Raw genomic sequence first — 28,000 nt, 5'->3', positions numbered from 1 at the left:
ATGTATGTATATATGCCAAACTACTTAATAACTACAGTTTCTTTTAAAGAATTTCATTTTTATTATTATTATTATTTTTTTTTTTTTGCAGAAGACTTTATAATCACAAGTTATCAAATTTCTTATCTAATCAATATTTATCAGCATAGGTTTAATTCTTAATGACAATTTCTGTATAGAGATAATATAGGAACTGTCATCACAAATCTTATATAAGCAAGGTCAACGAGAATAAGATAAGAGATTTGTATACTGCACTGTCTGAGCAATTGTCTGCTCCTGATAAATTTAGATCTGATTACTGACTTTGTCTATTCACTTAATGGCAAGTCAGACAGTCATCAAATTCCTATGAATAACTCTATATTATTGAAACAGCTGATTCATTGTTGTGGACTGAGGATTCATCAATACGATGACGGTTCCTAGAACAGAAAACACTGCAGTACATTCAGTCTAGAGGAATGGACAATATCTTTATTGGCTTTGCACAAAATACATTAAAGCATTCACACCCACTGATCAAAAATGCAAATATCAAGACAGAAACTCATTCACATTGAAATGCAACAGCAACCAGAACAAGAACTTTAACATGTACTGGAATGTTTTTTTTTTTTTTTTATGGTCTTGCTTTATAGTCTTTGTGGTTATTGAAGCCTCATACATTGAAAGGAACAGATAAAGAATAAGAAAATACACAAGAAAGTAAGAAAATTAAGTATTGATTGTATTTCAATCACCTTGTGATCATAAAAAGCCACAGAACAGACAAAATGGCCCTGTTACTTAGGAAAGAAATTATATACAAACTGAAACTGAAACTGAAAAAGGTTAATATGGCACAACTTCATGCAGTTCATCAATACAGTGCAAACATTTAAGAGTCATAAACTGTAAATGTGGAAACACAATAGTGCAAACACCAAACCAACAAACACTGGCATGACATTATTCTGGAGATAAGAAATCCAGAATCCCAAAAAACAGTAATCTAACATCTATACTGACAAATTAATCTCTGTTATATACTGTAAATTACAAACACCTGCATCACCTATTCTAAGTGATGACTTAAAGGAACAGTTCACCCAAAATTGAAAAATTTCTGAAAATTTACTCACCCTCAGGCAATGGAAGATGTAGATGAGATTGTTTCTTGATCAGAAAAGATGTAAAGATATGTTTAGCATTCCATCACTTGCTAACCAATGGATCCCCTGCAGTGAATGGGTGCCGTCAGAATGAGAGTCCAAACAGCTCATAAAAACATCACAATAATTTACCAGTTATCCACATGACTGCAGTCCATTACTGAACATCTTGGAAAGTGAAAAGCAGAGTGTTTGTAAGAAACAAACCCGTTATTAACCCGTTTAATCCCAATCTTATCCAGATGATGTGTCTTTAGTAACCCTTTAAAATAATACATTTTTGTGTGTGAAAAAATGTGTTTTATGTTCGGTCACAATTGTGACCAGTGGGATAATGTGTATACTGAATTAACATATTTCTGCAGTCCCAAAAATTTGTATATATCTCAGCCCAGCTATTTGAAACTCTGTTTGATCACATTCTAGGGTTAGCCTATTATTATGCTGATAACTTCTTGTTCTTTTGTTTTTTATGGCGGTTGGCAAACCAACTTAACGGTGCATTACCGCCACCGACTGGGCTGGAGTGTGAATCAGGAGATATTGGATCTTAAAAAAAAGTAGTGTCTGTGTCTCTAAGAAACTTAATAACAAATTGATGAATGTTACTGGATGCTTTCCCTAATAAACCTTGCATTGTAAAATTATTCTGATTGACACTTCTGAGAGACTGAAAAAGCTGGTTTCTTTCTTGGCTGTACTTTGTGCACTGAAATAAAATATGCTCTACAGTTTCTAAATGACTGCAATATTGGCAGTTCCCTGTTGGATGAATACAAAAACTTGTATTAGTGCTAAAAGTATTACAACATCAATTGTTGTAACTTATTTGTAACATTTGAACTTTTAATTTAGTGCAATATTTTGTGATTGCAACATTTTAGTGCATTTTCACTAACAACTGCAATTGGATTCATATGTATACCTAAATTCACTGTTATCCCGCCGATTCTATCTCAACAAAATATAATAATTGTGAATTCATACTTAATACTAGACAAGATAATGTGGACCAGAAATCTTTGTCATATTATTGTTAACATACTTTACTAGCTTTCTCATGGTGCAAACAGGAAATAAACTGCTCTGGTCATGTGACACTTTGCACTAGGCATGTGAAACTGCACATATTTATTTGAGACCTTTTATTTTGTCCATATTTGCAAGAAATGCACTAAAACATCTGTCAGTAAGAGTTTTAGATCTTAATAAATGAAAACCTTCTTTACGGTCACTATTGTGTCAGATGGGATTAAATGGGTTAAGCTGTTTTAACTGTACACCGTCGCTTCTGGTCAAAATACTAGTCCATAATCCATAAAAACACTTTCTCCAGTGAAAAGTCCATCACATATTATCCTCTCACATCAAAATTTTTGTTTAATTTTGTTTTGACTTGTAAACAGTGCTTAATCTGTGCATATTTCTCTCCTGATTCAGACTAGATGACTTTTTCGCTAGAGACAGAAGTATGGTGGATAGACATTCACAAGACGTTAACTGATGGACTGAAGTCGTGTGGATTACATTTTCTTTCTTTCTAGCACCTGTTCACTGCTAAATAATGCTACATTTCCCTAAATCTGTTCCAGTAACAAAACAAACTCATCTACATCTTGGATGACCTGAGGATGAGTAAATTTTCAGGTAAACTTTGGGTAACATTTTTGGGTAAACTGTTTCTTTAAAAGACAACATGAAATCAATATGAAATCTTTCTTAATGCATCTTCATGCTCTTATTGTGGATGATCCATCTGTGAATGTTATTTAAAAGAAATTTAAATAGCTTGAAAAAAGTTTCTCTTTGTAAAATTTAATGAAAACGTTAATTTACTCTGCCTCTGAAATGACTTTCCTGTAGCGATGGATAGTGGATGGTGTTAACCAGTGACTGAATAGCTATTGTTTTAGCAATTTCATATTCGTTATGGCTCCAAATATGTCACATAATGGAAGTAAAATAGGTTGCAAACATCAATTCATGTTGACTTTATGGCCGCCTACACACTTAAAAAAAAACTCTGATGGAGAATTTGACAAATAGGAATCATTTTAAACTTGTGGAAAGAGTCGGTTCAGTTTCAAATGAAGCAGAAATACTATTTAGATTACAAATGGACTGTCTCTAAAAACTTTTGGTCGTAGTGACATAATATCACTTTTGTAAACTCCTCGTCTTTCAGATGCGTCATCTCTATTGAAAACAATGGATTTGCAGAGTTCCCTGCAAGAACTATTGCACTGAGTTTCACATTTGGATGCAATTACCTTTGTTCAGTAAACAGTGATATTTCAGTAACATTTATGGATGGGTAAAATCAAAAACCATATAATACATCTGAGGATCCCTGTCATTTATTTTAAAAACATTTTAGTATTCTCAACAAACAAGCCTTTATTTATTTATATAACCAGAAATAAAGGATGCATTTTAATCTATCTGTTAAACTAATCTTTTCCTTCTTCTCTTGTGCTCAGTGTTGAACTTTGCCCTTAGAAATGGGTCTCCTGTGTTAGGGGATTACAGAGAGGCAGAGGGCATTACTGATTGGTGTAGGAGATGGGCCCACCATAATTTCCCACCTGACTGTACTCTGATTGGGCGAAGTCCCCCGTTCCTGTAAAAGCACCTCCTGACTGATCAAAGGTTCCCTGGTTGTAGACCTGCTGGTTGAAGGCTGTGGTTTGTTTTTCTGAGGACGAGGCAGGGTACCTTGCTGCACCTTCCTTGTGCCATCCTGTCTCTTTAAACACAAACCAGATGTTTCCAGCCCATAGCACGAAGTTCAAATAACCAAATACCTGTGGAAAAAATGCCTTGATGAATACAAGAGATAAACAGTTTTATTCTAAAGCCCTTTGAATAAAACCAAAGAACTTCAGCAGTTCTACAAAATATTAAATATTTAAATGTTATTAAAATGTATTCATTTTTTAAATGTTTTAAAAATTAGATTTTAAATACTGCATATTATAATACGTTTTAAAATATTTGTATAAATACATTTATTTAGTATTTTAAGTATTTTAAAATATTTATCACGAGCCTTCAGAAATCATTCTAATGTACTGATTTTGTGCTCAAAAAGTATTTCTTATAATTATGTTAAAATCAGTCATGAGATATAAAATATTTAAACATATACAGTATAATTTGATATTTATTTTGTGGCCATTAATGGATAGTTCATCCAAAAATGTAAATTGCCCCATGTTTTACTCACCCTCAAGCCATCCTAGGTGTATATGACTTTCTTCAGATTAATACAGAGTTATATTAAAAATGTCCTGACTCTTCCAAGCTTCATAATTGCAGTGAATGGGGCTTGAGATGTTAAAGCTCAAAAAAGTGCATCCATCCATCATAAAAAGTGCTCCACATGGCTCCAGAGGGTTAATAAAGGCCTTTTGAAGTCATTCAATGTGTGTGTAAGAAAAATATTCTTATTTAAAACTTTTTATACCATAATCTCTAGCTTCCGCTAGCTGTTGTATGTGCATTAACGAGAGAGTGGTGTTCCAACAGATGACATAGAATGTAGTATTCACTTCAGAAGGGCTTTATTAACCCCCCAGAGCCGTGTAGAACACTTATTATGGTGGATTGATGAATTTTTTTGGGCTTGAAAATCTTGACCCCCATTCACTGCCATTATAAAGCTTGGAAGAGCCAGGACACCTAGGAGGATGACTTGAGGGTGAGTAAATCATGGGGTAATTTTCCTTTTTTGGGTGATCTATCCCTTTAAGGGTTGTAAATGACAGATTAGACACCCAAATTGGTGTTTGGTGATGAGTTTTTGGCTCCAAGTCAGCATTTAAAGTCACACCAGAGGTGTTCAGCTGGGATTAGGACTTTGCTTTCTACAAACCAGTCATGTTCTTCCACACTGACTGAATCAATCACTTCTTTTTATCCTTGCCTTATGCACAGAGTCATTGTCATGTTAAAATAAAAAAAGGGTACTGTTCAAACCGGTGCTATAAAATTAGAAGCACACAATTCTCTAGAATATCATTATATGCTTTAACATAAAGATTTGTACTCATGGAAATTACTAAAGTAGTCAAACCTGTTCATTATAAAGGGGTGTCCCAATACTTTTGGCAATATAGTGTATGTAGCTAGAGTGGCGTAAACTGAGTAACTCATGTCGTACCACAGATGTGTTCAGGCCAGACCATCTGGGTCCGTACACTGAGCTGCACTTGTTGGTCTGCACCTTACATGCAGACATGAGCAGAACCACCTCATCTGGATCAGTCGCCGCCTTTACATCTGAAAGACCTTTTGCCCAGGCAGATGAACTCACTAGCCACATAAATGAGAACACCACCGTCACTATGAAGTCCTGGGGAACATCAAGAAAGCATGTTACAGTACATGTATTTAGTTTCAAACTCTGTAGCTAATTTCAAGAACTATTTTATCAATAAAAGAATAACACACTAAAAGCTCTACACTCAATTACCATGATTTGCATACATGAATGAATTACAGTATGCTAAGTATGACTACATTTAATGTCGGCGTTTTACAATATAAACAGTAGCTCATGACTTGTTTATTAATCTTCTCTAATAGCAAGCCTTCGAAAATAACACCAGGGCTCACAATGAGAGGGCCACGGTTGTTTTCGCGGTACTTGTTCTGGAAAAAGATGTAGACCACAGTAGCCAGCAGAGAGTACAGGAAGGAAAAGACAGCAATGGTGACGAAGAACTCGGCGGAGGAGGAAAAGTCTCCGATCAGGTAAAGCCGCTCTTGTCTCCTTCCCTCACACATCGGCACGTCAAATTCCACCCGGTTCAACCTGTTTCATGTAAGGCACAAAAACATGGTACATTTTTAATACAATTTGTGGTTAGATTAGGTAGTTTTTTAATAACATTTAATAACTAACACTGGATAGTAAGATATAGTCTCTGTTATAAGGTTACTTTAATTCTTTTCTATTTCTGCCTTGTCCTCCTTTGATAACTATGAAGTGAATACAGTGAGACCTGAGGGCTACTTCAAAGCATCGCATTGCTGTGGTCACCTTGTGTGTGTGCTTGACCTTTTAGGGCAAAACAACAACAACAACTTGGACACATATTATTTGAGACTACAAAAGAATTCCAGTCTCTCAAAAACATTTTCAGTTATGGTGGTGATTCATTACAGAACTCTATTGTCTTCTGTTCTTTAAATTGACAGCGTATGACTTCAGCTCTGTTACCACAATGGAAAACAATGAAGACAGGATCTGATGTGTGATTATATGTGTCATGTGTATGTGTCAACACATTTATTGAGTACAAAGAATTTCTCATCTCTGAAATTGCTAAACAATTACTTGAAATGGAAGATATGGCTTAGCCTTCAAAATCTTCCATTCAACCATAAATTTATACACACAGACTAAGGCCATTGGAAATATGGAAAATGTATTAATTTGTCAATTGGTAATCTGATAATCAAACGTTATATACATGTATTTGGGTTACGGAAGCACTAAATGCACTTAGATTCACTGATTTGCTAGATTAACTAATTAAATTTTATATCTCCACTGTATACTGTATTCAAAATATCACAAAACTAAATAATTAAAAATAAAACCATACTTTGTTTTAAATGTATGTAATTTTAAATCATTTTAAATGAAATTTAATTTCAGTAATTTAAAATGAAAATAATGTAAAAACTGCAATGATTGGAAGAGGCAGAGGTACTAGTCTGCTTATCTCTAATGATTGGAAATTTATTCCTTTACCTTCTCTGGGTACACACCTCAGATCACGTCCTCCTCACTCTTAACCTCAACATGGTTCCTGACACAACACATACCCCTCCACATGTCATCTTTCAACATAACCTACGCTCACTCTCATCCTCCCGACTATCTGCTATGGTTTCATCTTCGCTTCCTCCCCCTAAACAGTTAGCATCTCTTGATGCTAACAGTGCTACTGATACTTTCTGCTTCACTCTTAAATCATGTTTAGACACTATCTGCCGCTTGTCTTCCAGGCCACCCCGTAACAGCCCTTCTGCCCCTTGGCTGTCGGATATTCTCCGCGAAAATCGTTCTAAGCACAGGGCTGCTGAAAGGGTATGGCGCAGATCAAAAAATCCTACTGACCTTAATGTGTAACAGTCACTCCTCTCTTTCTTCTCTGCTAATGTATCCACTGTTATAAAAAGACAAACTATCATAACAGAATTAACAATTCTTCTTGCATGCTCTTTGAAACATTTTCGTATAACCCCACTACTTAAGAAACCCACCCTTAACCCATCTCTTTTAGAGAACTACAGACCTGTTTCCCTTCTTCCTTTCATTGCAAAAACACTTGAACGAGCTGTGTTCAAACAAATCTCTGCCTTTCTTACACAACCTCCTCGACAACAACCAGTCTTGTTTCAGAAGTGGACATTCAACTGAGACTTCCTTGCTCTCAGTTGTTAAAGCCCTAAGACTGGCAAGAGTGGATTCCAAATCTTCAGTACTTATCTTGCTGGACCTGTCCGCTGCTTTTGACAAGGTTAACCACCAGATCCTCTTGTCAACCCTACTGGCAAATGGCATCTCAGGAACTGCACTCCAGTGGTTTGAGTCTTACCTCTCATATAGGTCCTTCAAGGTATCCTGGAGAGGTGATGTGTCCAAATCGCAACATCTAACTACTGGGGTGCCTCAAGGCTCAATTCTTGGACCACTTTTCTTCTCTGTCTACATGGCATCACTAGGTTCTGTCATTCAGAAACATGGCTTTTCATATCACTGCTATGCTGATGACACTCAACTTTATCTCTTATTCCATCCTGATGATCCGATGATAGCTGCTCGCATTTCAGCTTGTCTAACAGACATTTCTTGCTGGATGAAGGACCATCACCTTCAACTCAACCTTGCCAAAACATAACTGCTTGTGGTTCCATCAAATCCATTGTTTCATCACAATTTTACCATCCAGTTAGGCACATCAACCATAACTCCTTCAAAAACAGCGAGAAACCTTGGAGTTGTGATTGATGATCAGCTGACTTTCTCAGACCACATTGCTAAAACTACCCCTTCCTCAAGCTCTACTTTATTCAACATCAAGAAGATCAGGCCCTTTCTTTCAGAACATGCTTCACAACTCCTTGTTCAAGCTCTTGTTCTGTCCAGGTTAGACTATTGCAATGCTCTCTTGGCAGGTCTTCCAGCCAGTTCTATCAAACCTTTAAAATTAATCCAGAACGCAGCAGTAAGATTAATTTTTAATGAGCTGAAAAGAATACATGTCACACCTCTGTTTATCAATTTGCACTGGCTAATAGCTGCTCGCATAAAAATCAAGGCATTAATGTTTGCCTACAAAACCACCACTGGCTCTGCACCCCTTCACCTAAATTCATTACTTCAGACTTATGTGCCCTCTAGAAGCTTGTATTCTGCAAGTGAACACTAGCTTCTCTAATCTTTTTGTATTCTATCTATTTGTTTTCTTTTTATTTATTATACAATTAACAAAAGCAAAAAAAAAAAAAAAAAAAAAAGGCAAAAAAAGAAAAAAAAAACACTAGCTTGCTCTATTCTTTTTCTATTCTATCTGTTTTCTTTTTTACTTTTTCATTTATTATGTAATTAAAAAAACTTGCTATGTGTACTGCGTTAAGCTAACTGAGACTTGCACTTGCATATCATTGCTCTTTTGTTTATTTTGATTGTATCCATTGTCCTCATTTGTAAGTCAAAGTATATATATATATATATATATATATATATATATATATATATATATACACACACACACACACACACACACATTGATTGATTGATTGTACAAATCAATATGATTAGATCATAACAGATTGGAAGACATATAGCAATAGTGGTGTATAAAATCATAAACTTTGGCATGTATGAACACAACTATGGTGAATGAAAAAATATTATACTGAACCTGAAAATCTGCTCAATTAGCACAACTAAATCATTAAAACAATTTGTTCTTATGCTGTGAATTATGTTTTCATTTAAAACATTGAATCCAACTGTGCTCGCCAGGAGACAAATCTTGGAACTGACAGCACACAGAGAATATAAAGATGAAACCATTACCACATAATCAAATGCTCCTGCGTATTAGAGTAATGAATTAAAGCCAGGTAATTATCTCTCTATTGCTCTGCAGAGAATATGCAGGGGTGCTTTAAATTAGCCTTACCTGAATGGGTAAGCAAAGTTGATGCCAATACTGAGGTTGCTGTCGGACTTGTTGATGCAGTCCACACTAACCCGCAGTTGCCCAGAGTAGCCTCCACATGTTGCAAATGCAAAGATGGCAAAAAGCTAATGGAATATAACAAGCACAACAGTTAATTTAAGAATCATGACATTATTGTTTCTCATCAATTTATGAAAATATAAGTTATTAGTTAAAATTAGTATTATTAATATTATTAATTTGCGGAAAATGCACGTTTCTGTGGGTTACATTGTTACGCCAGTAGGTGGCTCCAAGTGATTGTTTTTACAAGTGAGTAGTTTGTCAGTTAATTCCTTCATTCAACCGATTCTTTCAAAACCCCTAAATCATTCAGGAAGGAAACAAGTGATTTCACTAAAATGATTTGTTCTGATTCATGAGCTAAAGAAATACCAAATCTGCATGTTGATGCAGATGCACTTTTAAAAACTAGCACTTTCAAAACTAGCAATACTGTGTGTAAAATATTAGTTATTCAATATTAAGTTGTTTATAGAACAGTTGAATAAAAGGAAATGATATCGGGAATCTTACATCAATAATTTCTCATATGGTCACTGGTGCTATAGGCTAGTTTTAACGTAACAGAGACGTGACATATCTTTTCTTTTCAGATAACAAACTCTTTTTCATGAGATATTAGCCTACTTTACCATTAGTCTAATTACAGAAGAAGAAAAAAGTTTTTGTATTAACTTGCATCGCCCCGACCTGAAATGAGGTCACCAGCATTCATTATATTACAAAAGTTCCATGTTAATGTTATAAAGACAAAAGTGCTTAAAGGGAGATTGTCTAACTAGTAGAGCCGCTCTAATCACTATTATTTTATTTAGATACTGGATTAGAAGCAGTAATGTGAGACTGATCAATTTCAATTAAGTCTGAGCCTCTGTAAACAAGCAATTAATTCTCATCGAGAGTGTCAAGCACATTTGCAAAGGATGTTTGTGAATAGTGAAACTATGATGCCTGAACATCGTTCATAATAGAGATGACACTCACCAAGAGGTGTTCTCTGTCTCCTCTATCTTGTCGTTAACATTTTTCTCTTTTAGCTCTCCAGATACCTGTATACCCCCTGCCTCTGTCCTATTCCTTCTCACAGTTTTTCTCTTTATACGTCCATTGCCCCTTTTTATTTAGGCCATGGATCTATTACTGAAGGCTAGTCTTATTAAGCACATGCTCAAGCTGTCTGAGAGCTAAACGCACTGACATAAAACACATTTCTGCGACACTGATATGAGAATGGGCTCTTTGTAAATATTGTAATAGTCTGTTTGCATAATAAAAAAAAAAAAAAAAAAAAAAAAAAAAAAGAATGGGCTCTCTGTAGGAGGTAATACATCTCAGTTAACCCATATACAAGTCATTCTGCATATATGCCTGAAAAAAAAATCAATGATGAGCATATTTTCAAAATTCAAGAGAGCCCATAATGTGAAAGAATAAAAGCGCACTGATCGATATAGTGCACAAAGTTCATTATTATTTATTTAGCCTATTTATTCATTCATTTCTTTCTTTCTTTCTTTCTTTCTTTGTAATATTATTCAAAACATTCTGTGGCTGAAGCACATTAATGATTCAATGACAGTGTCTGGCAATGTAACAATGATAATACAAAAAGAAGAAACTATCTTAAGAAACATTTATGGCATTCCCCTAAAAATTTACTAACAGGAAAATAAATAGCAAAAACAATTTCTGTTTTTAGACAGGTTTCCCCAAATAGGCAGTCCTGTCCAAAACACCATTGGTCTTTTCTACATCAGGTCACTCAAACAAACAGGACAACAGGAAATCAACATTCAAATGACATATTACTGCTCAAAAAAGTTTTTTTGAAGGACACATTAAATTGACCAAAAGTGACAGTAAAGAACTGCTTGCTACATATAATGTTGAAATAAAAAATGTTAATTTGAAATGTTTCTCAAGCATCAAATCAGCATATTATAATGATTTCTGAAGTATCATGTGACACTGAAGACTGGAGTAATGGCTGCTGAGGTTTTGCCATCACACATTACACTTTGAAATCTATTAAAATAAAAAAAGAGTTATTTTAAATGATCAATTTCATTCACATTATCACTGTTTTTACTGTATTTTGAAATAAACACAGCCTTCCTTCAAAAACTTTAATAAGTATTACTGACCCCAAACTTTTGAATGATTGATTTGTATTTGAATGGTGTATAAAATTGTATAATATATACCATATTTAAATAAGTTTGACAGATTTTCCACAAAATCAGTTCAGAAAATATTGGAAAAACTAAATTATAGAGAGTTTTTCAGACTTCGGAAGCTCTTCTGGGGTACAATATATTTATACATATTGGACTATAAATCCTGCTTAGCTTTTTCATATTCACTCTTCTATCAGTCTATTTTTTTTAATAGTTTTACATTCTAGCTTATTACTTTAAAAGTCTATTCAGTATACAGGTTTCAAACATGATACCTTCAACAATTAATAGCCAGAATGTCACTATGGTAACATAAAGATAGCTATGCAGTGGAACCTCCTCAACCTAATCACTACAATTTCTAGTAAACCTAAAAAAAAGCTCACAATGGCATAGATACAGTGCGAATCCAAGGACCTCTTCATAGCACATCTACACTGCAAGAAACACTGGAAACCAAATCGCCTTTTTGCACCGCATTTCATTGAGTGTGAACAATGACTCATTCATAAGCTAACAGAAATAGACATTTCACTCATTCTGAATTACGAATGATTCAGTCGAATGATAAGAGCAAATTTTAGCACCTAAAAGGTCTCCAGTGAATGGGATGTTGGGAGATCTGGAGTCTTACTGTTGTATTAAAAGAAACTGCACCACAAAACTCACAAAAATCCCACATCTTACAAGAAAAACAAACCATAGAAGATTATTAATATTAAGTCAGTTTAACTCTATGACTATATATCTGTGTAAAATCTGATGGCTGCTATGAGACATATAGAGATTGTGAAGCCAGGACTTACCGGAGCAAATATGACCATACACATTTAAAAGCAAAAGAGATATCCAGCTTCAGAACATATTAGATGTATCTTTTCCACGTCTCTCTCTGCTCTATCTGCTCGTCTTGTAGTGTGGATGGTGAAGGGGGAATGTAAGCTCAGGAGAGGGATGGTGCTTCTGCCTAGCTCTCTAAGTATAACCCTGCACTCCCTCTTTTGCTCTGAGGACGGGGGGCTGCTCTAGAGTCACAGACACACAGAGGGTCTCCCCAAATCACTTCACAATGAAGTCAAATGTCATACTGGACACTGAATGCTACAGTTTTGCATTGAAATGAAAGAGACTGTCCAGAGAGATTTTGTGGGATAGTGATCTGAGTGGATCAGCAATAATATTAAGCAACACAGTCTCAGCTACATAGACTTGATTTAGTTTTACCTCCGAGAAATGTCTTAAATAATGTTAACATGGTGAAAGTTATTTAATTGTTAAAATGTTACTAGCTAATATTGCACTTTCAGTTTTTCGGTTAATTTGTTTTCCACCCTATTATGCAGTTTTTCAACCACAGTTTGATCAAATCAAGAATATTTTTGTTTTTAATTATTTAGTGAGGGACATTTAAGTGTGTGTCCCTCAAATATGTTGTGCACGATGTGTTTTAAAAATATATTTTCAAAAATATATATAGCTAATATTATATCATATAGGAATAAAGGACTTTTCATTAGTAATGTACGTACATATATATGTATATATATATATATATATATATATATATATATATATATATATATATATATATATATATATATATATACACTATTATGTATTTATGAGCATTTTTCGTATTTGCCCCTTATATATACCTTTTGTGATGATACAGAAAGATACTTATAAAAGTATATGCCATTTTTCTAAAGTTTCAAAGCCCTAAAATTTGGTATAGTATAGGGACTTTAGTATAGGGACCAATTCTCACTATTAACTATATTATTAACATATTGGCTGTGGATTAGTACTTATAAAGCACATATTCTATATGACCATGTTCTATGTCCCTAATCCTACCCAATAACAACTACCTTACTAACTATTAATAAGCACCAAATTATGAGTTTATTGAGGCAAAAGTCAAAGTTAATGGTTTGTTAATAGCAAGGATTGGACCTTAAAATATAGTGTAACCAAAAAAAATATTACATGAATAAATAAATAATGTTCTGTTTCATCCTTTCAGGATTGAGGTTTTAAGCAGGACTCTTCAACTGGCCAGTGTCCTGCAGACTTTAGTTCCATCCCTTATCAAACAGAACAAGCTTATCACAGTGTTTAGAATTACTTTTAAATTGCAGACAGGTGTGATTGGTTAGGGTTGGAAATAATGACTGCAGGACACCGTGTGCAACACTACAATAGTGTTTTATGTTATGAGACTGTTAGATGACACGAAAATAACAGTTTTAGAGTTTATTGTCAGTGTCATGTAGATGACTATTTCAGATATGTAGAAAATGCCAACCCTGCTAATAAACCACATGATTAATTACCACAGCTCTTAATAGAAGGCGCACTGGCCTGTCATTATGCCAAAAACAATGATGCCTTCTCAAGGCTAACCACAAAATGCCTGCTCACATATCATGCCAAAGAAACTTGGAAAAGCTACAATCATTAACAATGAAGCTTATGACTAAGTAATGGAAATAAGAATTAGAGGCTCATGGTGTGTATTAGAACACCTCATCATACCAGAACTTATTCAGAACTGGTGCTGAACTTCACATATTTGAGATGTTTCATCCCAGAAAAAACTTTCCATAAGATGAGGTGATTTGCAAGCTTTAAGTCAGTGTTATTTTAGTATCACTGATATACTGTTTTTATTATTTCTTTTTTAATTAGATTTTGTTTATAATGTCTGTTTTCATTTTAATTAGTTGAGTTTTAATCATTTTAATGTGTGCTTTTGCCATTTTAATTAGATTTTATTTTAGTTTATTGTGTTAGTTTTTTTTTTAATATATTTTATTTCAGTTCATGTTTAAATTGCTTTAGATTAGATTAAAAAATGTAAAAACGTATGCGTACAAAATTAAAATAAATTAAATTATACACTTTTTCTTCAGTAAATGCTGTTTCCACTTGGGAGGAAGATCAGATGAGTTCTGAAAGCTACAGTATGTTTTCATATACCTAAAAGGGATACCCAAAAATGAAAATTACCCCATGATTTACTCACCCTCAAACCATCCTAGGTGTATGTTTTCTTTCAGACATCCTACATTATCTGCTGGAATGCCACTCTTGTGAATGCGTGCACAACAGTTAGCGGAAGCTAGAGATCACGGTTTATAAAGTTTTAAATATGGATATTTTTCTTACACAAATGCATCAATTCACTTTAAAAGGCCTTTATTAACCCCCGAAACTGTGTGTAGCATTTTGTGGATGGATGCACTTTATTGGACTTCAAAATCTCAACAGCCATTCACCGCCATTATAAAAGCTTAAAGGGCCAGGAAATATTTGTGACATTTTTAATATAATATTTTTAAATATAACTCCAGTTGTGCTCATCTGAAAAAAAGAAAGTCGTTAAGGATGAGTAAATCATTTGGAAATTTTTAAAAGATCAAGGAAAATTGTATTCCCTTAATCTTACCTGAGGCCGGGCATACACTGTGTGATTTCAGCAAAGTTTTTGTAAAATACCAACTCTCACTCTGCAAGTAAATAGCATGCAACTTCAAGTCAAAGCTCACGAGGGGCGACTAAAATTTCTGACATACCAGAAAATCCTCCGACCATCCGATTGCTGGTCGGGAGAGGCTAATTGCCTTTCGTTACCCCCTGCAAACTGCACGTCAAAAGACCCACGACAAAGCTGAATTTCTTCCAGAATCAAAAAAGAGAAATAAGCTCAAAGTCAGACAAAAATCGCACAGTGTATGCCCGGGCTAAGGATTCCCCAGTATGGCCTTCAGACTCCACTTGTCCAGTCCAAAAGCTGAGATGTTACCACCACAAGGAGTCCAAACCTGTGCTGATGCAATCAAATGAAAGTGTGTCTGACAGCGGCAGAATCACACTCGACTTTAGCTGAATCTAATGGACAGGTGTGAAAAACTCATGTGAAACAGGTGAGCGTTGCGTGGGAGCTGGACAGCCAGTTGAAAAGACCCTTCTCTCTCAGCGACCCATATGTGCATAGCACCTGTTGAGCTGGTAATGAGGAGAGGTGTTCCCTCTTTGTCTTTCCCCACCAGAATATTTTCAGTCTTCACAGTTTGAGTGTAATGAGATGACTTCAAACTGTCAAACAGAAAATGTGTCATGCTTCTATCTTCAGTGGAGGCTGTGAGTGACCTGGGGTTTGGGGAATGCCTCGCTTCAATTTTAAGATGAAGAGCTTCCACCAAAATAGAAGAACTTCTTGTAAGGTAAAAGTTGTAGGTACCAAAAAGTATGTGCTTGTGGCTTACTATTTAGGTCTTCAAATCCCTATAGAGACACTCAGATTCTTTACTACATAAAAATGTAATAGGTAGTGGGTAAAACCCAATAATAAGCTCTGGTGTCTATCCAAAAACCAATGACAATATAGCTACAGTATAACATAGTTCATTCTCTTCATGTAATTTCTTCATTATGTAAAATGCTTTCATATTTGGCAGTCCTAGAATTGTTGTAAAATAATAAAATAAAATACCCTTCTTTCCTGATCATTTCTATGGCAAAGAAAATTAAATAAATGAAATAGTTGTCCAATAATCATCAAATCAATTACAGAATTTAAAATGTCAAAAAGTTTATTTCATTCTTTCCAGATGATTTCTATGACAGTAATTATATAAAATACTCTACTTTTTGGGGGTCCTGGAATTTCTGTAATTGTTTAGTAACATTAAATTAATTAAAAAAAATATATAAATTTAATTAAATTACATTTCCAGGTCTTTTTTAAACTTTTACATATTTTAAGAGTATTGAAATATTAACTTATACTTGTCCAACAAGTAGGGAAGTTGACTAGTTTATCTAGATTATTCCCTACAGATTTTCTATTTTTGATTTGATTATTTTAGTGGTGGTATGTTAACAAGCATGCTAAAAGTATGCTGACAGTTTGCACACTAAAACAGAAAAGTTGCATCTTTAAAAGTCATTCTCTATAAAGCAATGCGTTATGATAAACAGAGTATGTAAATAGTCTTTATGAAACATAAGTGAATCTAAAACCCTCATTATTATTTAGGACATCCTTTAAATATAAGGAACGAACAGAACAAACCACATTGGAGTTACATCTCTCTAATCTAAAATTAGATTTAGGGTGTCCACATTTTTCTGTACTGATTGTGCCTTACATTATATTGGGATAACCCATCTCAGATCAATGGCAACAAATGTAATTCAATGAAGAACTCATACAGTAAGTGCATCTTCAAAACCCGGTTACACCACAGTGTCACTGCGAAGAGCTCCTACAATCCCTTAATGATGTGTCAATCATTCAGCCTCACTGAAACCAGAGCTACACCAGAAAGCTGCTAAGCAACTTTAGATACTTCCTTGACTCACACACACACACACACACACACACACACACACACACACACACACACACACACACACACACACACACACACACACACACACACACACACACACACACACACACACAGGCACATATATCCACATATTCCCAAAAAGCAACAGGACAGGCTGAATGCTGCACTAACTGCATTGTACATTGACAATGATCTATGTCACTGAAATGTATGGTGGGAATACAGAAAAAACTCCTAGTGGGAGATATGCTATGCTGGAATTGATTTTGGGTATTTAGAAAATAATTAGAAGAAGTTTCATTTTTCATAATTTCAGGTGCCTCTAACTGAAAAAAATAAATAAAAAAAGTTTAAAGATGAATAATTTTAGTTGCCTGAAATCATAGTGCTTGGCTGGTACTTGATTGTTGGAGCTTTGGATCATACCGCCTTCATATTTCACAGCTGAGTGTATCAGAAAGAGCAAAAGCCCTTTGAAACCGTGCTTGAAATTAATTTCTCCTGTGGTTAGTATTGAGTAACAGAGGGAAGTATTTATTTAAACCCAGTGGTCTTAGCCTGAGAGACTCGAGGAATCCAATTTCTCATTTATGTGAATCGGTAGAGCACGTCAGAAAGGTGGCCCTGTATCGACAGTGTACTGATGGTCATCAGAGAACTGCTAATTTCTTTTAAATGTGGCTTCAGCACTGAGCTCACTGTAATGGAGGTCTAAAAAAGGGACAACAGCTCTGTGTCTAAGAAATGTAACAAGTAGGCTTGTCATATGGATTACTTTTATGGTATTTTCTTGATGTTTTCGAAGCTTGAAAACCTCATTACATTTTACAGAAAAGAGACATTCTGATTCATGTTGCTGCATGAAAGAGAAAGATTCACTAAGATTCAGTAATATATATATGCTATATAAATATTAATGTTTGTTAACTTAAAATTAAATCTAAAAAAGTATTATATTTCAGCCAGTTACTGAGGTATTTCTTATTTTGTTAAATTTAACTTGAAATACTAACATAATTAACACTAAATAAACTAAAATAAACGGAAATAAACTGACTTTACATACTGGAAACATTTACTACACACATTTACTTTAAGCAAGGTGTTTTTGTTGCTTGTTTTTTTTTTTTGACATTGTCATTATTTTCAAACCAAGTGACCATAACTTCAAATTAGCCCCTCTGCTGCCCTCATCTGTTTTAAGTTAGGAAATACTAGCCTGTAAATGGAACTTCCATCATAAACATGCACAGAGATTAGAACATATACAAAATACAATAAAATATTTAGATTTAGAAATATTTTTCTTATAAAAATAATTAAAAATAGTGTAAATACATTTAGGTGCCTTTGAGCTGTAACATTTTAAAAGACTGCAAGATTGAAACAATTTCCATTTGAAGTATCAAAGTAATATTTTCTAAATGGCTAAAAGAATATAATATAATATAATATAATATAATATAATATAATATAATATAATATAATATAATATAATATAATATAATATAATATAATATAATATAATATAATATAATCTTTAGAATTGGTAAACGTTGTAAAGAAATAACACTGAAAAAAAAAAACATTGATTAAAAACGCATGAATATTTGTACACATATTTACACATGTAGGCCATCATGAGGAAAAAAATTTAAGCTTTAATGTTTGATGTATTTTTAAAATATATTTTCAAAAAACATTTCAATATGTTTAACAGTGCTTCAGATATGTCAGATGTCTAATCTATTTCTTCACTAGCTACATTTATGTTAATGGCTATATATGTGGTACGAAATAAACGATTTTTGGGCTAAATGTGGACCAAATCCTAAGGACCAAACAAAGACCAATTTTCAACGTCGATTTTTGGTCTAAAAGAAGGCCATGATGGGCTGACTTGATTTAGCCCAAAAAATGACGTCCAAATGACGTCTGGTGCTGGGTGGGTAAGAAGACATGAACTCAAGCCTTGTAATAATTAACTTTAATATTGCTAGGAAAACAATCTACTTCCTTAACCAATATTCGCCCTTTTGGTCTTTTTGCCATTAGACTGGATTGTATATTATTAATGTGTAAGTGGATGATTATGTAATAGTGGATGTGATATCTTACAATGAAAATGAAGCAATTAGCGCCATCTGGAGGCAGCACTGAGATGAGCCTCAACTGGGTTCGAATGAGCATTTACGGTCACAGACAGTGACAAATTTGTAGGGCATTGCTTTAACTACAGTTAATTCATAACTTGGAAATAACTTACCAAATCATTTAGACACAAAACACTAAGTCAACAAGACTGAACTGATCGCATGACTGTACTACACCGACTGTACTGCAGATAATGTGGACTTCTGGGACCCAGTCAAGACCCAGAAGGGGCAGGTGAGTCATAAAGATGATATTCTAATCTGTTCCTGCCTAAGCTACTGCCACTTACTCAATTATCTCATCTGCAGTAATTAAAGCAGAGAAACTCATCCTAATGTGGCTCACTTTTGGTGTGTGGGGGGTATGGGGGTGTTAATAAGGGTCTTAATAAGGGTTAAGCTTAATCAACAGCATTTGTGATTTTGATTAACACAAGAAATAATGTCCCTCAAAATAAAAAGGAAGTTACAGTGAGGAGCTTACAATTAAACTAAATGAGACCAATTTTTAGAGGATTTGAAATGAGAAATGTGAAGCTTATAATTTTATCAAGGCACTTACATTACTTTTCCTGTTAAAACTTGTCTATTATTTGAGCTGTAAATGGTCACTTTAAGATTTTAGACATTCTGTTGTCATGGCAATGAAGTTGTAAAATTCTTTATTACTGTCATCAAGGACTGGAACTAAGTATTTTCTAAATGAAAATGAGAAATGTTGAAATTGAATTGTTAAAATTACTAAAACAAATAAATAAATACATATAAACAGAAGCTAAATAAAAAAATATTTGGGGGAAAAAAATAAAAAAAATTCTCACTCATGTCATTTTACCTTAGTGAAACACAAAACAAGATATTTTGAAGAAAGTTAGTAACCAAACAGTATTGGTGACCATTGACATTGAATCATGAAAACTATGAAAACTAAAAATATAAAAATTCAAAGCTAATTCAAAATGTGTTATTAAACTATCTCCATTGTATTTTCTCATTATATCATAGTATTAATACTAAAATGACATTGGTTTACAGATTGACCCCATTCACTTCCACTGTAAGTGCCTCATTGTAACCCAGATTTTTATTTTGTATTTTTATAATGCCACATTATGCCACAAGTGTCAGTATAAAACAATAGAAATACTAGATGCACACTCTCACATGAATGAGCACACGTTTGCCCAAACAAACAAGCACACATACCCCAAACACTCTCGCTTCAAGCTCTGGAGACCCACCCTCTCTCCTCTCATCCATCCCTCTGCTCTCAGTTTCTCCCTGTCTCGCTCTTTCTCTCACATGCACACTGGTGTGACTACGAGCGGGTGAGTGTTACGATGGCGTGGCTTGTTTATCAAGCTTTCCCAGCTGTGTTCTGCAGGGCAAGGATGAAGAGCGCAGAGAGGAGGAGAGGGGGAGAAGATTACACCAAAACAGACCCACTGCCTTCATAGACACAAAGCTATTCTGAATGAGAGAGAGAAAGCGGAGAGATGCGAGGGAAGTGATGGAGGGAAAAGAAAAATGGAGGGCAGGAGATATTTTGCTTTATATGGTACTACTCGTGTTTAAAGCACTGAACAACTCAGAATATATAAATATCAGAATATATACATATATAAATATCAGAATATATACATAATAATTATTTATTATTATTAATTATTATTATTTATTTATTATGTATGTATGTGTGTCTGTGTGTGTATATATATTATTATTATTTATTTATTATGTATGTATGTGTGTCTGTGTGTGTATATATATATATATATATATATATATATATATATATAGTAAAACATAATTAAATTAAATTTACATTTTAGTAATTTTATGTGCTCTTGTCCTTTTTTTAAATATTGCTATTTAGCGTTCATTTATTTTTAGTCTAGTTTTAGGTTTAGTAATTAAGTTTTAGAAAGTTTAAGTTTAAGGCAACCAGCTTCAGGAGATTTTTGAGTTTTCTCAATTTGTTTTTGTAGATGATTTTTGAGTTGTCTCAACTTTTTGTTGTAAACTGAAAAAAGTTGAGAAAACTTAAAAATGGTTGCTTTTAACAATTAAGTTTTCTCAACTTTTGATTTTTTACAGTGTAGTTGTTTAGACAACCACCTAACAATATTCCATAATTACTATTACCATAACTAATAGTACCAATAGTACTAATAGTACTAATAGTACCATAGCAACTGATAGAGAACTGCAGAACAGATGTGAACTCTAAAGAGCAACGTCTTCCCATTTACGCTGCTTTTTAAAATGATTTTGTTGGTTTTGTCAGTGGATATAGATCAGAATGCACCTGTGTCACATTAAAGAATCCACTCATCACTTATCCGTGGGTGAACACACTCAACACATGCTCAAGAGTGACGCGTCTGTGTATCACTCTGCTTTCAGTATTGAACACTTCAGCATCTCTCTCTCAGACAGCGTAACACTTCCTGAATGATTCTGGTAGCTGACTAAATGCTGCTGAATGCACACACACACACACACACACACACACACACACACACACACACACACACACACACACAGACACACACACACACAAGCATATATATATAAACACACACACACATAAAAATGCCGCCAACCTTTCCATCCCCCAACCGCTGCATTCATGCCATGCTTCATTCCAATGATTCCCAGTATGTGGCAGGAGTAAAAATATCCCATGTTCTCTCACGGAACTATCAGTCACTTCTTGCAAGATGTCAGACTGGCTAACAACAGTGATTTAGCACTAACCAGATAACCCGATGAACGCATACTATATTTAAGAGACCTAAATAAGTCCTAAAGAGGAAAATGAGTGTCTTTCTGACAATTTTCAGACCCCTACACACTTAAAAATAAAGGTTCCTTATTGCCATTGATGGCTTCATGAAGAGCCTTTAACATTCATGGATCATTTCTATTATTTGAAGTGGGAAAAGATTCTTCAGATTATCGAAATAATCTTCAATCTAAGAAAAAACACTGTTCTTTAACTGAAAGGTTCTCTGAGGAACCCAAAATTGGTTCACTATGACAAGTGTGTATATTCACTAGAAGAAAATGTCCAGCTCCCAGTTGTTTGAGATAATCTGTGTTTAAATTAGAAGAACACTCACTGGATGTTCCCAGAGCTCATTACCCGTCTGTACAATGTACTCAGGCCTATAACAGCCAGTGTGTATCTGGGCGCTCTTTGTATGCTTCACTGATCATAAGTAGGCATAAAATCTCATTTTAGTTTTTGTAAAACACTGTCCCCCTTCTTTTCCTCATTCGCTGTCTCCCTATGGAGTTTCCATGGCTACTTGGTCACGTGATATCACAAAGCCCCTCCCCCTGCCCTGAGGTGACTGTCACAGCGGTTAGTCAGACTCGGCCACCCGACCAGGATGCAATTCGACTGTATATTTGAGCTTGTGTGTTTTAAGTATGTTTATATGCATGTACGTTGGGGCTTATGTGTTGATGCAGCTAGCTCTGGCTTTTGTCATAATCGAATCACAACTCATTGGGTTATTCAAAGAATTTACCAGAAGATTTTAAAGTTTTACAGTTGTACTTCTATTATTTGTTATATTTTACTGGATGTTAATTCACAAGACTGGGTTTAGCTCTTCAGTTTCTGTTGTGTCTTATCCATGTGATAAAAAGGTGGGTCATGAAACAGCCGCCTCATGCGATTGCAGACTCGAGATTGAAAAACGGAGAGACAGCCAAGCTTGCACAGATGAATTTCTGCCCATCTGCGCACAAGCAGCCAAAGCACATCTGCCCACAGTCAGTCAACCTTTCTAGTGAACTGACAAACATCTCCATGTGGTCAACCAACCTTTCTTCTGTGAATTTGTAAAACACCCAACCTCCTGTAAGTCAACTTCATACTTCAGTGAATCACACTGGCCTACTCAGTCTCTGGTGAAATTCTGCCACTCGGTCAAAGAACTTTTCAAATAAATTATATTAGGTATTTTGCTCAAGGTTATATATTCAGGTAAACAAATAATAATGTGCATTATTGAAGATTTGGCATATTTGTATTGTGTTTTTCTTGGAAAATGGATATATTATATTATATTATATTATATTATATTATATTATATTATATTATATTATATTATATTATATTATCCATTAATACATAATTTAGCATATTTTAATATGTGTCACTTGTCTTACTGAGTCATCTCATTTCAACAGCTCAATAATTGGCTAATTATCACAAAAAATGGCTTTTGAGAAAATGAGAGAGAGGGCAAATATCAAGAGGACGGCTGTGCAGGAATTGCTGTGTTAAAAAAAAAAAAAAAACCTGGCAGAGAGGAAACTACAGAGGCAGACACAAAACCAAAGACCTGCAGAAAGGGAGAGAGAGATACATAGACAGAAACACAGAGAGAAAAGCCACTGTGTGACCAAACGTGATTAAGACTGCATGTTTTCCCGTTGATAAGCTTCCCTCTTTCTCTCTCTCTCTTTTTTTCTTCCAGAGGACACTTCAAATGGAGAGTAGGGAGATTAATTTCCTCAGGAGAAGATGCATCGCATCCTCCAATCCCCCAGCATTCAGTTGCAATAATTATCCAAAATGGCATTGCCACTTATGTCTGCCTCACATTTGCATAGCTCAGAGCCGTTTATGGTTGGCATTGTAAATGTTTTCATTTTCACCTCTCCATACATTTGATAATGAAAAAGGGGTCTAGGAGACCAATTGACTTTGTGCAGTTGCATTGCTGAGAACATTGGAGACAGCATTGGAGAGGCTTAGTAATTCTATTCTATTCTATTCTGTATCATCTGGGAAACAGACAGCAATTTTATCAGTGAGTCAGACTTTTTTCTCAGCACAGTAAATTAACTTTAATAGCTGCAAGCACTCAGCATGTCTTGCCATGTGCTAACGATAGCATCCCATTTGAAACGACTATTTCCTGAATGTTTTAGTTTCTGGGAATCCTGCTGTTGAGCAAAGTGTCTGATAATAGAGTAAAGCCACATAGCAGCATTAACAGTGCAGAAAGCCTTACAGATGGACACAAATACACAGAAGCTGGACATGTCCTCAGAGACCAGATACTCTCATCAAGAAGATTATGTCAGAGCACCAGAGTGTGACACCATGCCGAGTCGAACACACACTTCCCTGACCCACACTCATCAGATGGCCGTGGGAAAACAAATTTGAGCTGTTTTCACACTTGAGGCTATAATTAGTTGCAGGACGGTCATTTTTGGTTAACACGGTTATGGGGTTACATTTCAAAATAAAAGCGTAAAACATCCTATACCGACATTTAGTCGTCAATTAAGATTTCTTTTAAACTGAACAGGATTAAATGATCATAATACATCATGTTCAGAATGATTTAACATGTTTATTGGCTACATAAAATATAAAACAAGAAACACGTTGTGTTAACTAACATGTCCCTGTACACTTCATTAATACTGCACCAATATCGGATGAACCATACCTACACAACAAATAAATATCAAAGCAGATGTAACACATCTGATTATGTAAAATAATAAATAAATAAATACATTAAATCAGCAGTTCCCTTACACATGGACAGACCTCGTGTGCAGAAAGCAAAAAAGGTCATCTGCAACGATTTGACTTAAATGCATAATCCTGTCTATCATTGATTATGTATTTACAGTTTACATTCAATTCAGACATCAAGTTTGGAGGTCATCTTAAAACTTACTCCATTTACGTTTACCAACTGCTTCTTTATAGCAGTAGGATGTGAGTAACAGCAAAACCATGAAATGAATTGACTGCTGGTGCATTATATAAACCCGAGCACCTCGGTTCATGTATATAGGATTGATCATTACATCAACAGAATGTCACTTACACTTATGAGGAGTATTTTATGTTTACTTTATATTATGTTTGAAATACATGAAACGGTTATGAAAAATTTAGATATGCAAGATATCCGTTCAACACGGTCAATTCAGATTCTGCCTTTAATAAAAACGCGCAAATGGAATAAGACTCCTAAATATGGCTGTGCCATAAGGCTACTTATTCAAAACTGACTGCGGCACATGATTGAAATAATAAAAGTAAAAATCACTCGCTCCCTCACACATGCTTGGACCAAGTTTATTGAGCCAACTGAGAAAAGTAAAGGAAAGAGAAGAGAGAGAAAGTGAGAGAAAAAAACGCGTATTTTACGCACACTTACCCATTGCAGGACGCGGATAAATCCCAAAGGTAATTTAAGCACTTGGAATGTCCCAAGTGACATAATCTGTTTAAAAACAAATGAACATGATCAATAGCGTCATTTAATGTAGTCTAATTAGGCACAGTTCGGTAGGCTACATTTAAAACGTCTCGTCATTGTCAAATCCACAAATGCTTTTTTCTACCTGATTAGCGGTTTCCATTTTCTTGTTTGAGAGAAATGCGTTTGTAAGTAGGGATAGGTCAAAACCAAAACAACGCTAAATGAGTGATGTGCCAGAGAGAGGAATCGGCTGTAATCGCGTCTCCGTACGGAAAGAGCCGAGGAACGTCGGGATTAATCGTTTCTCGAAACGAAGATAGCCGAAAGACTTCAGCTTTAATCAATCCTCTGCTTAAGAAAAGCCGAGTACCTAGGGAAAGAGCCGAGTGTCTTCGACAAAAACCATTGCTCTGTACGGAAAAAGCCGATTGTGTTCGGCTATAAAGACGCTCTGGAGCTCCATGGAGACAGACAGGGATTGGGTCTGATAAAATGAACCGTGGCCATAATATTTTTCTCTATTGGACGATATCTAATTACAATTTATTTGCATTATAAAATATAGTTTTGTCAGTCCAAAATATGTTGGCTGACTGTGTATCAAATATTGCTTGAACATTCTGTTCACTCGTTCAAATTTAAGTGGGAATAAGGCTCTGAAACTCAGCAGCGTGCCTATTTTGGTATTGACAAGATAAAACTATTTTTTTTTAAGTGTAGCATATAGCTGTTTATTAGACTACATTTTGTTTTATGCAGTTTATCATTCAGAATTTTGTAGGGGTAGTTCTATGTTCAATGACATTTGCTTGAAGCTCACTCAAGTTTGTGGAAACACAGTATGACTCCAACTCAGCTACATTACATAATCATGATCTCCTTTTAATTCGACCAAGAAGGTGGGCAAAGAATCAAGATAATAACATGAAAATATGCATGAAGATGCATATATATAAATGCATATTTGGTTTGCTTGTGCTTACAAAACCATTCAGTGAAAATATTAAGGATAAAATATAACTTGAAATTTTTTTTAAATTGATATAGGTAGAAAGAGAAGTACAACTCATATAAAAAGCACAGTGCACTAAATGTGTCACATATAATAATATTAGCCTATTTGTCACTATGTATAGGCTATATACAGTATACAAAGTCAGACAGCTGGAATCAAGTCACGAATGGCATAGGCTTTTTAATCTTGCTTGAAACACACACACACACACACACACACACACACACACACACACACACACACACACACACACACACACACACACACACACACACACACACACACACACACACACACACACACACACACACACACACCTAATTTCACTTAGATCATATACTGCTTAAAGGGACTCAAGCAGTCACTGAGAATGAGGGCAAAAAGACTTCAGGAAGTGTAAGTGTCAGAATGGAGCCTACAGGGACAAGAGCCCTAAAGAGATGTTTTTTATTAGACACTGTTCATTTAAAGTTCACTGTGTATTAGTATGTACTTGCATTTAGATCTGCATTTGCCTGCCATTCCAAGGTCGAGTCTAGCCCGATGACTGTTCTTTCAGTTATTATGAGAAAGAACCCAAACATGCACACACCTGATGCCATCTCAGCTGTTGCCCTCGCCTTTTTCAGTGCAAACGAAGGACTCTCGAGATCAGCATATGTGAAATGGCACAGAACTGTTGTTTGCATGCATACGTTTTGGTGATACTGAAGTAGGACTAACAATATTCCTTACAGGTGCATCACACAGACAGGTGTCCACACTCATCACACCCTGAGACTGCAGGACACCTGGGTTCAGATCCCTTTAGGGACAAATAGAGGTCAATTTGATGCTTATTTCTGAGAGCATGCATGTTACACTCAGTGTGCCAGTCACTCTGAATATTCTCTGAAATATACGCAGTGTTAGTTTATTGTTATACTATACTATTATAGTTTTTTTGTTAATATTTTGTAATCATTAATTACTCTCCCTCATGTCGTTCCAAACCCGTAGGACTTTTGTTCATCGTTGGAACACAAATGAAGATGTTTTTGATGAAATCTGAGAGCTCTCTGACCCTGCATAGACAGCAACACAATTGAAATGTTCCCAGACCCAGAAACGTAGTAAGGACATCAGTGGCTCAACTTCAATTTTGCAAAGCTACAAGAATACTTTTTGTGCGCTAAGAAAACCAAAATAACATTATTTATTCAACAATTCTTCTTTTATGTGTGTGTGCATGTGTGTGCGTTTATCTGTGTTTTCAGTAGTTAGACTTGATACACTAGGTTGCAGTTACACAGTTTGTCAACCAGTAAAGTAACCAAACAAACTCCAATTGAGGTACGTACATTCTTGTATTAGTCTTTAGCTGTGCTTTAGATTAATTTTTATTCCTTTAATGCTTTGGATGAAGTGTCTAAAAAACGTTAATGAATATCAACCCATAATCATTTCAAGCAATTGTAGTGCACTATATAATAAGTAACTGATGTTATGTAACACCCTTTTACTATGTTGTCATACTGCCTCAGGTTCAGCAGTAATATTTGAATGTGTGGTGGCATGGTGCCACTCATCAGTCCTAATTTCTCTGCCTGGGAAGAGGCTAGATGTGGCATGACTGGCATC

The 28,000-nt window shown here is 35.0% G+C and overlaps 1 protein-coding gene across 2 annotated transcripts; it reads right to left on the bottom strand.

Moving 5' to 3' along the window:
• Positions 1–457: 457 nt before the first annotated feature.
• Positions 458–25,807, bottom strand: LOC109046515 (synaptoporin-like). Of its 2 annotated transcripts, XM_042734329.1 has the most exons (6): positions 25,508–25,807; positions 25,321–25,386; positions 9,359–9,483; positions 5,772–5,970; positions 5,317–5,508; positions 458–3,958 (listed from the first exon to the last, which is right to left on the bottom strand). In XM_042734329.1, the coding sequence occupies exons 1-6, from the start codon at positions 25,523–25,525 to the stop codon at positions 3,698–3,700; spliced, it is 861 nt and encodes a 286-aa protein (XP_042590263.1). In that variant the 5' UTR covers positions 25,526–25,807; the 3' UTR covers positions 458–3,697. The 2 variants fall into 2 exon arrangements, with proteins under 2 accessions (XP_042590263.1, XP_018919803.1); XM_019064258.2 differs by lacking the exons at positions 25,321–25,386; positions 25,508–25,807 and adding an exon at positions 12,405–12,594.
• Between the last annotated feature and the right edge of the window lie 2,193 nt (positions 25,808–28,000).

Source organism: Cyprinus carpio, chromosome B11, assembly GCF_018340385.1.
Source record: "Cyprinus carpio isolate SPL01 chromosome B11, ASM1834038v1, whole genome shotgun sequence".
NCBI lineage: Eukaryota > Metazoa > Chordata > Actinopteri > Cypriniformes > Cyprinidae > Cyprinus > Cyprinus carpio.
Note: the sequence above shows the minus strand (reverse complement) of the source record. Positions and strands in the feature narration are given on the sequence as shown.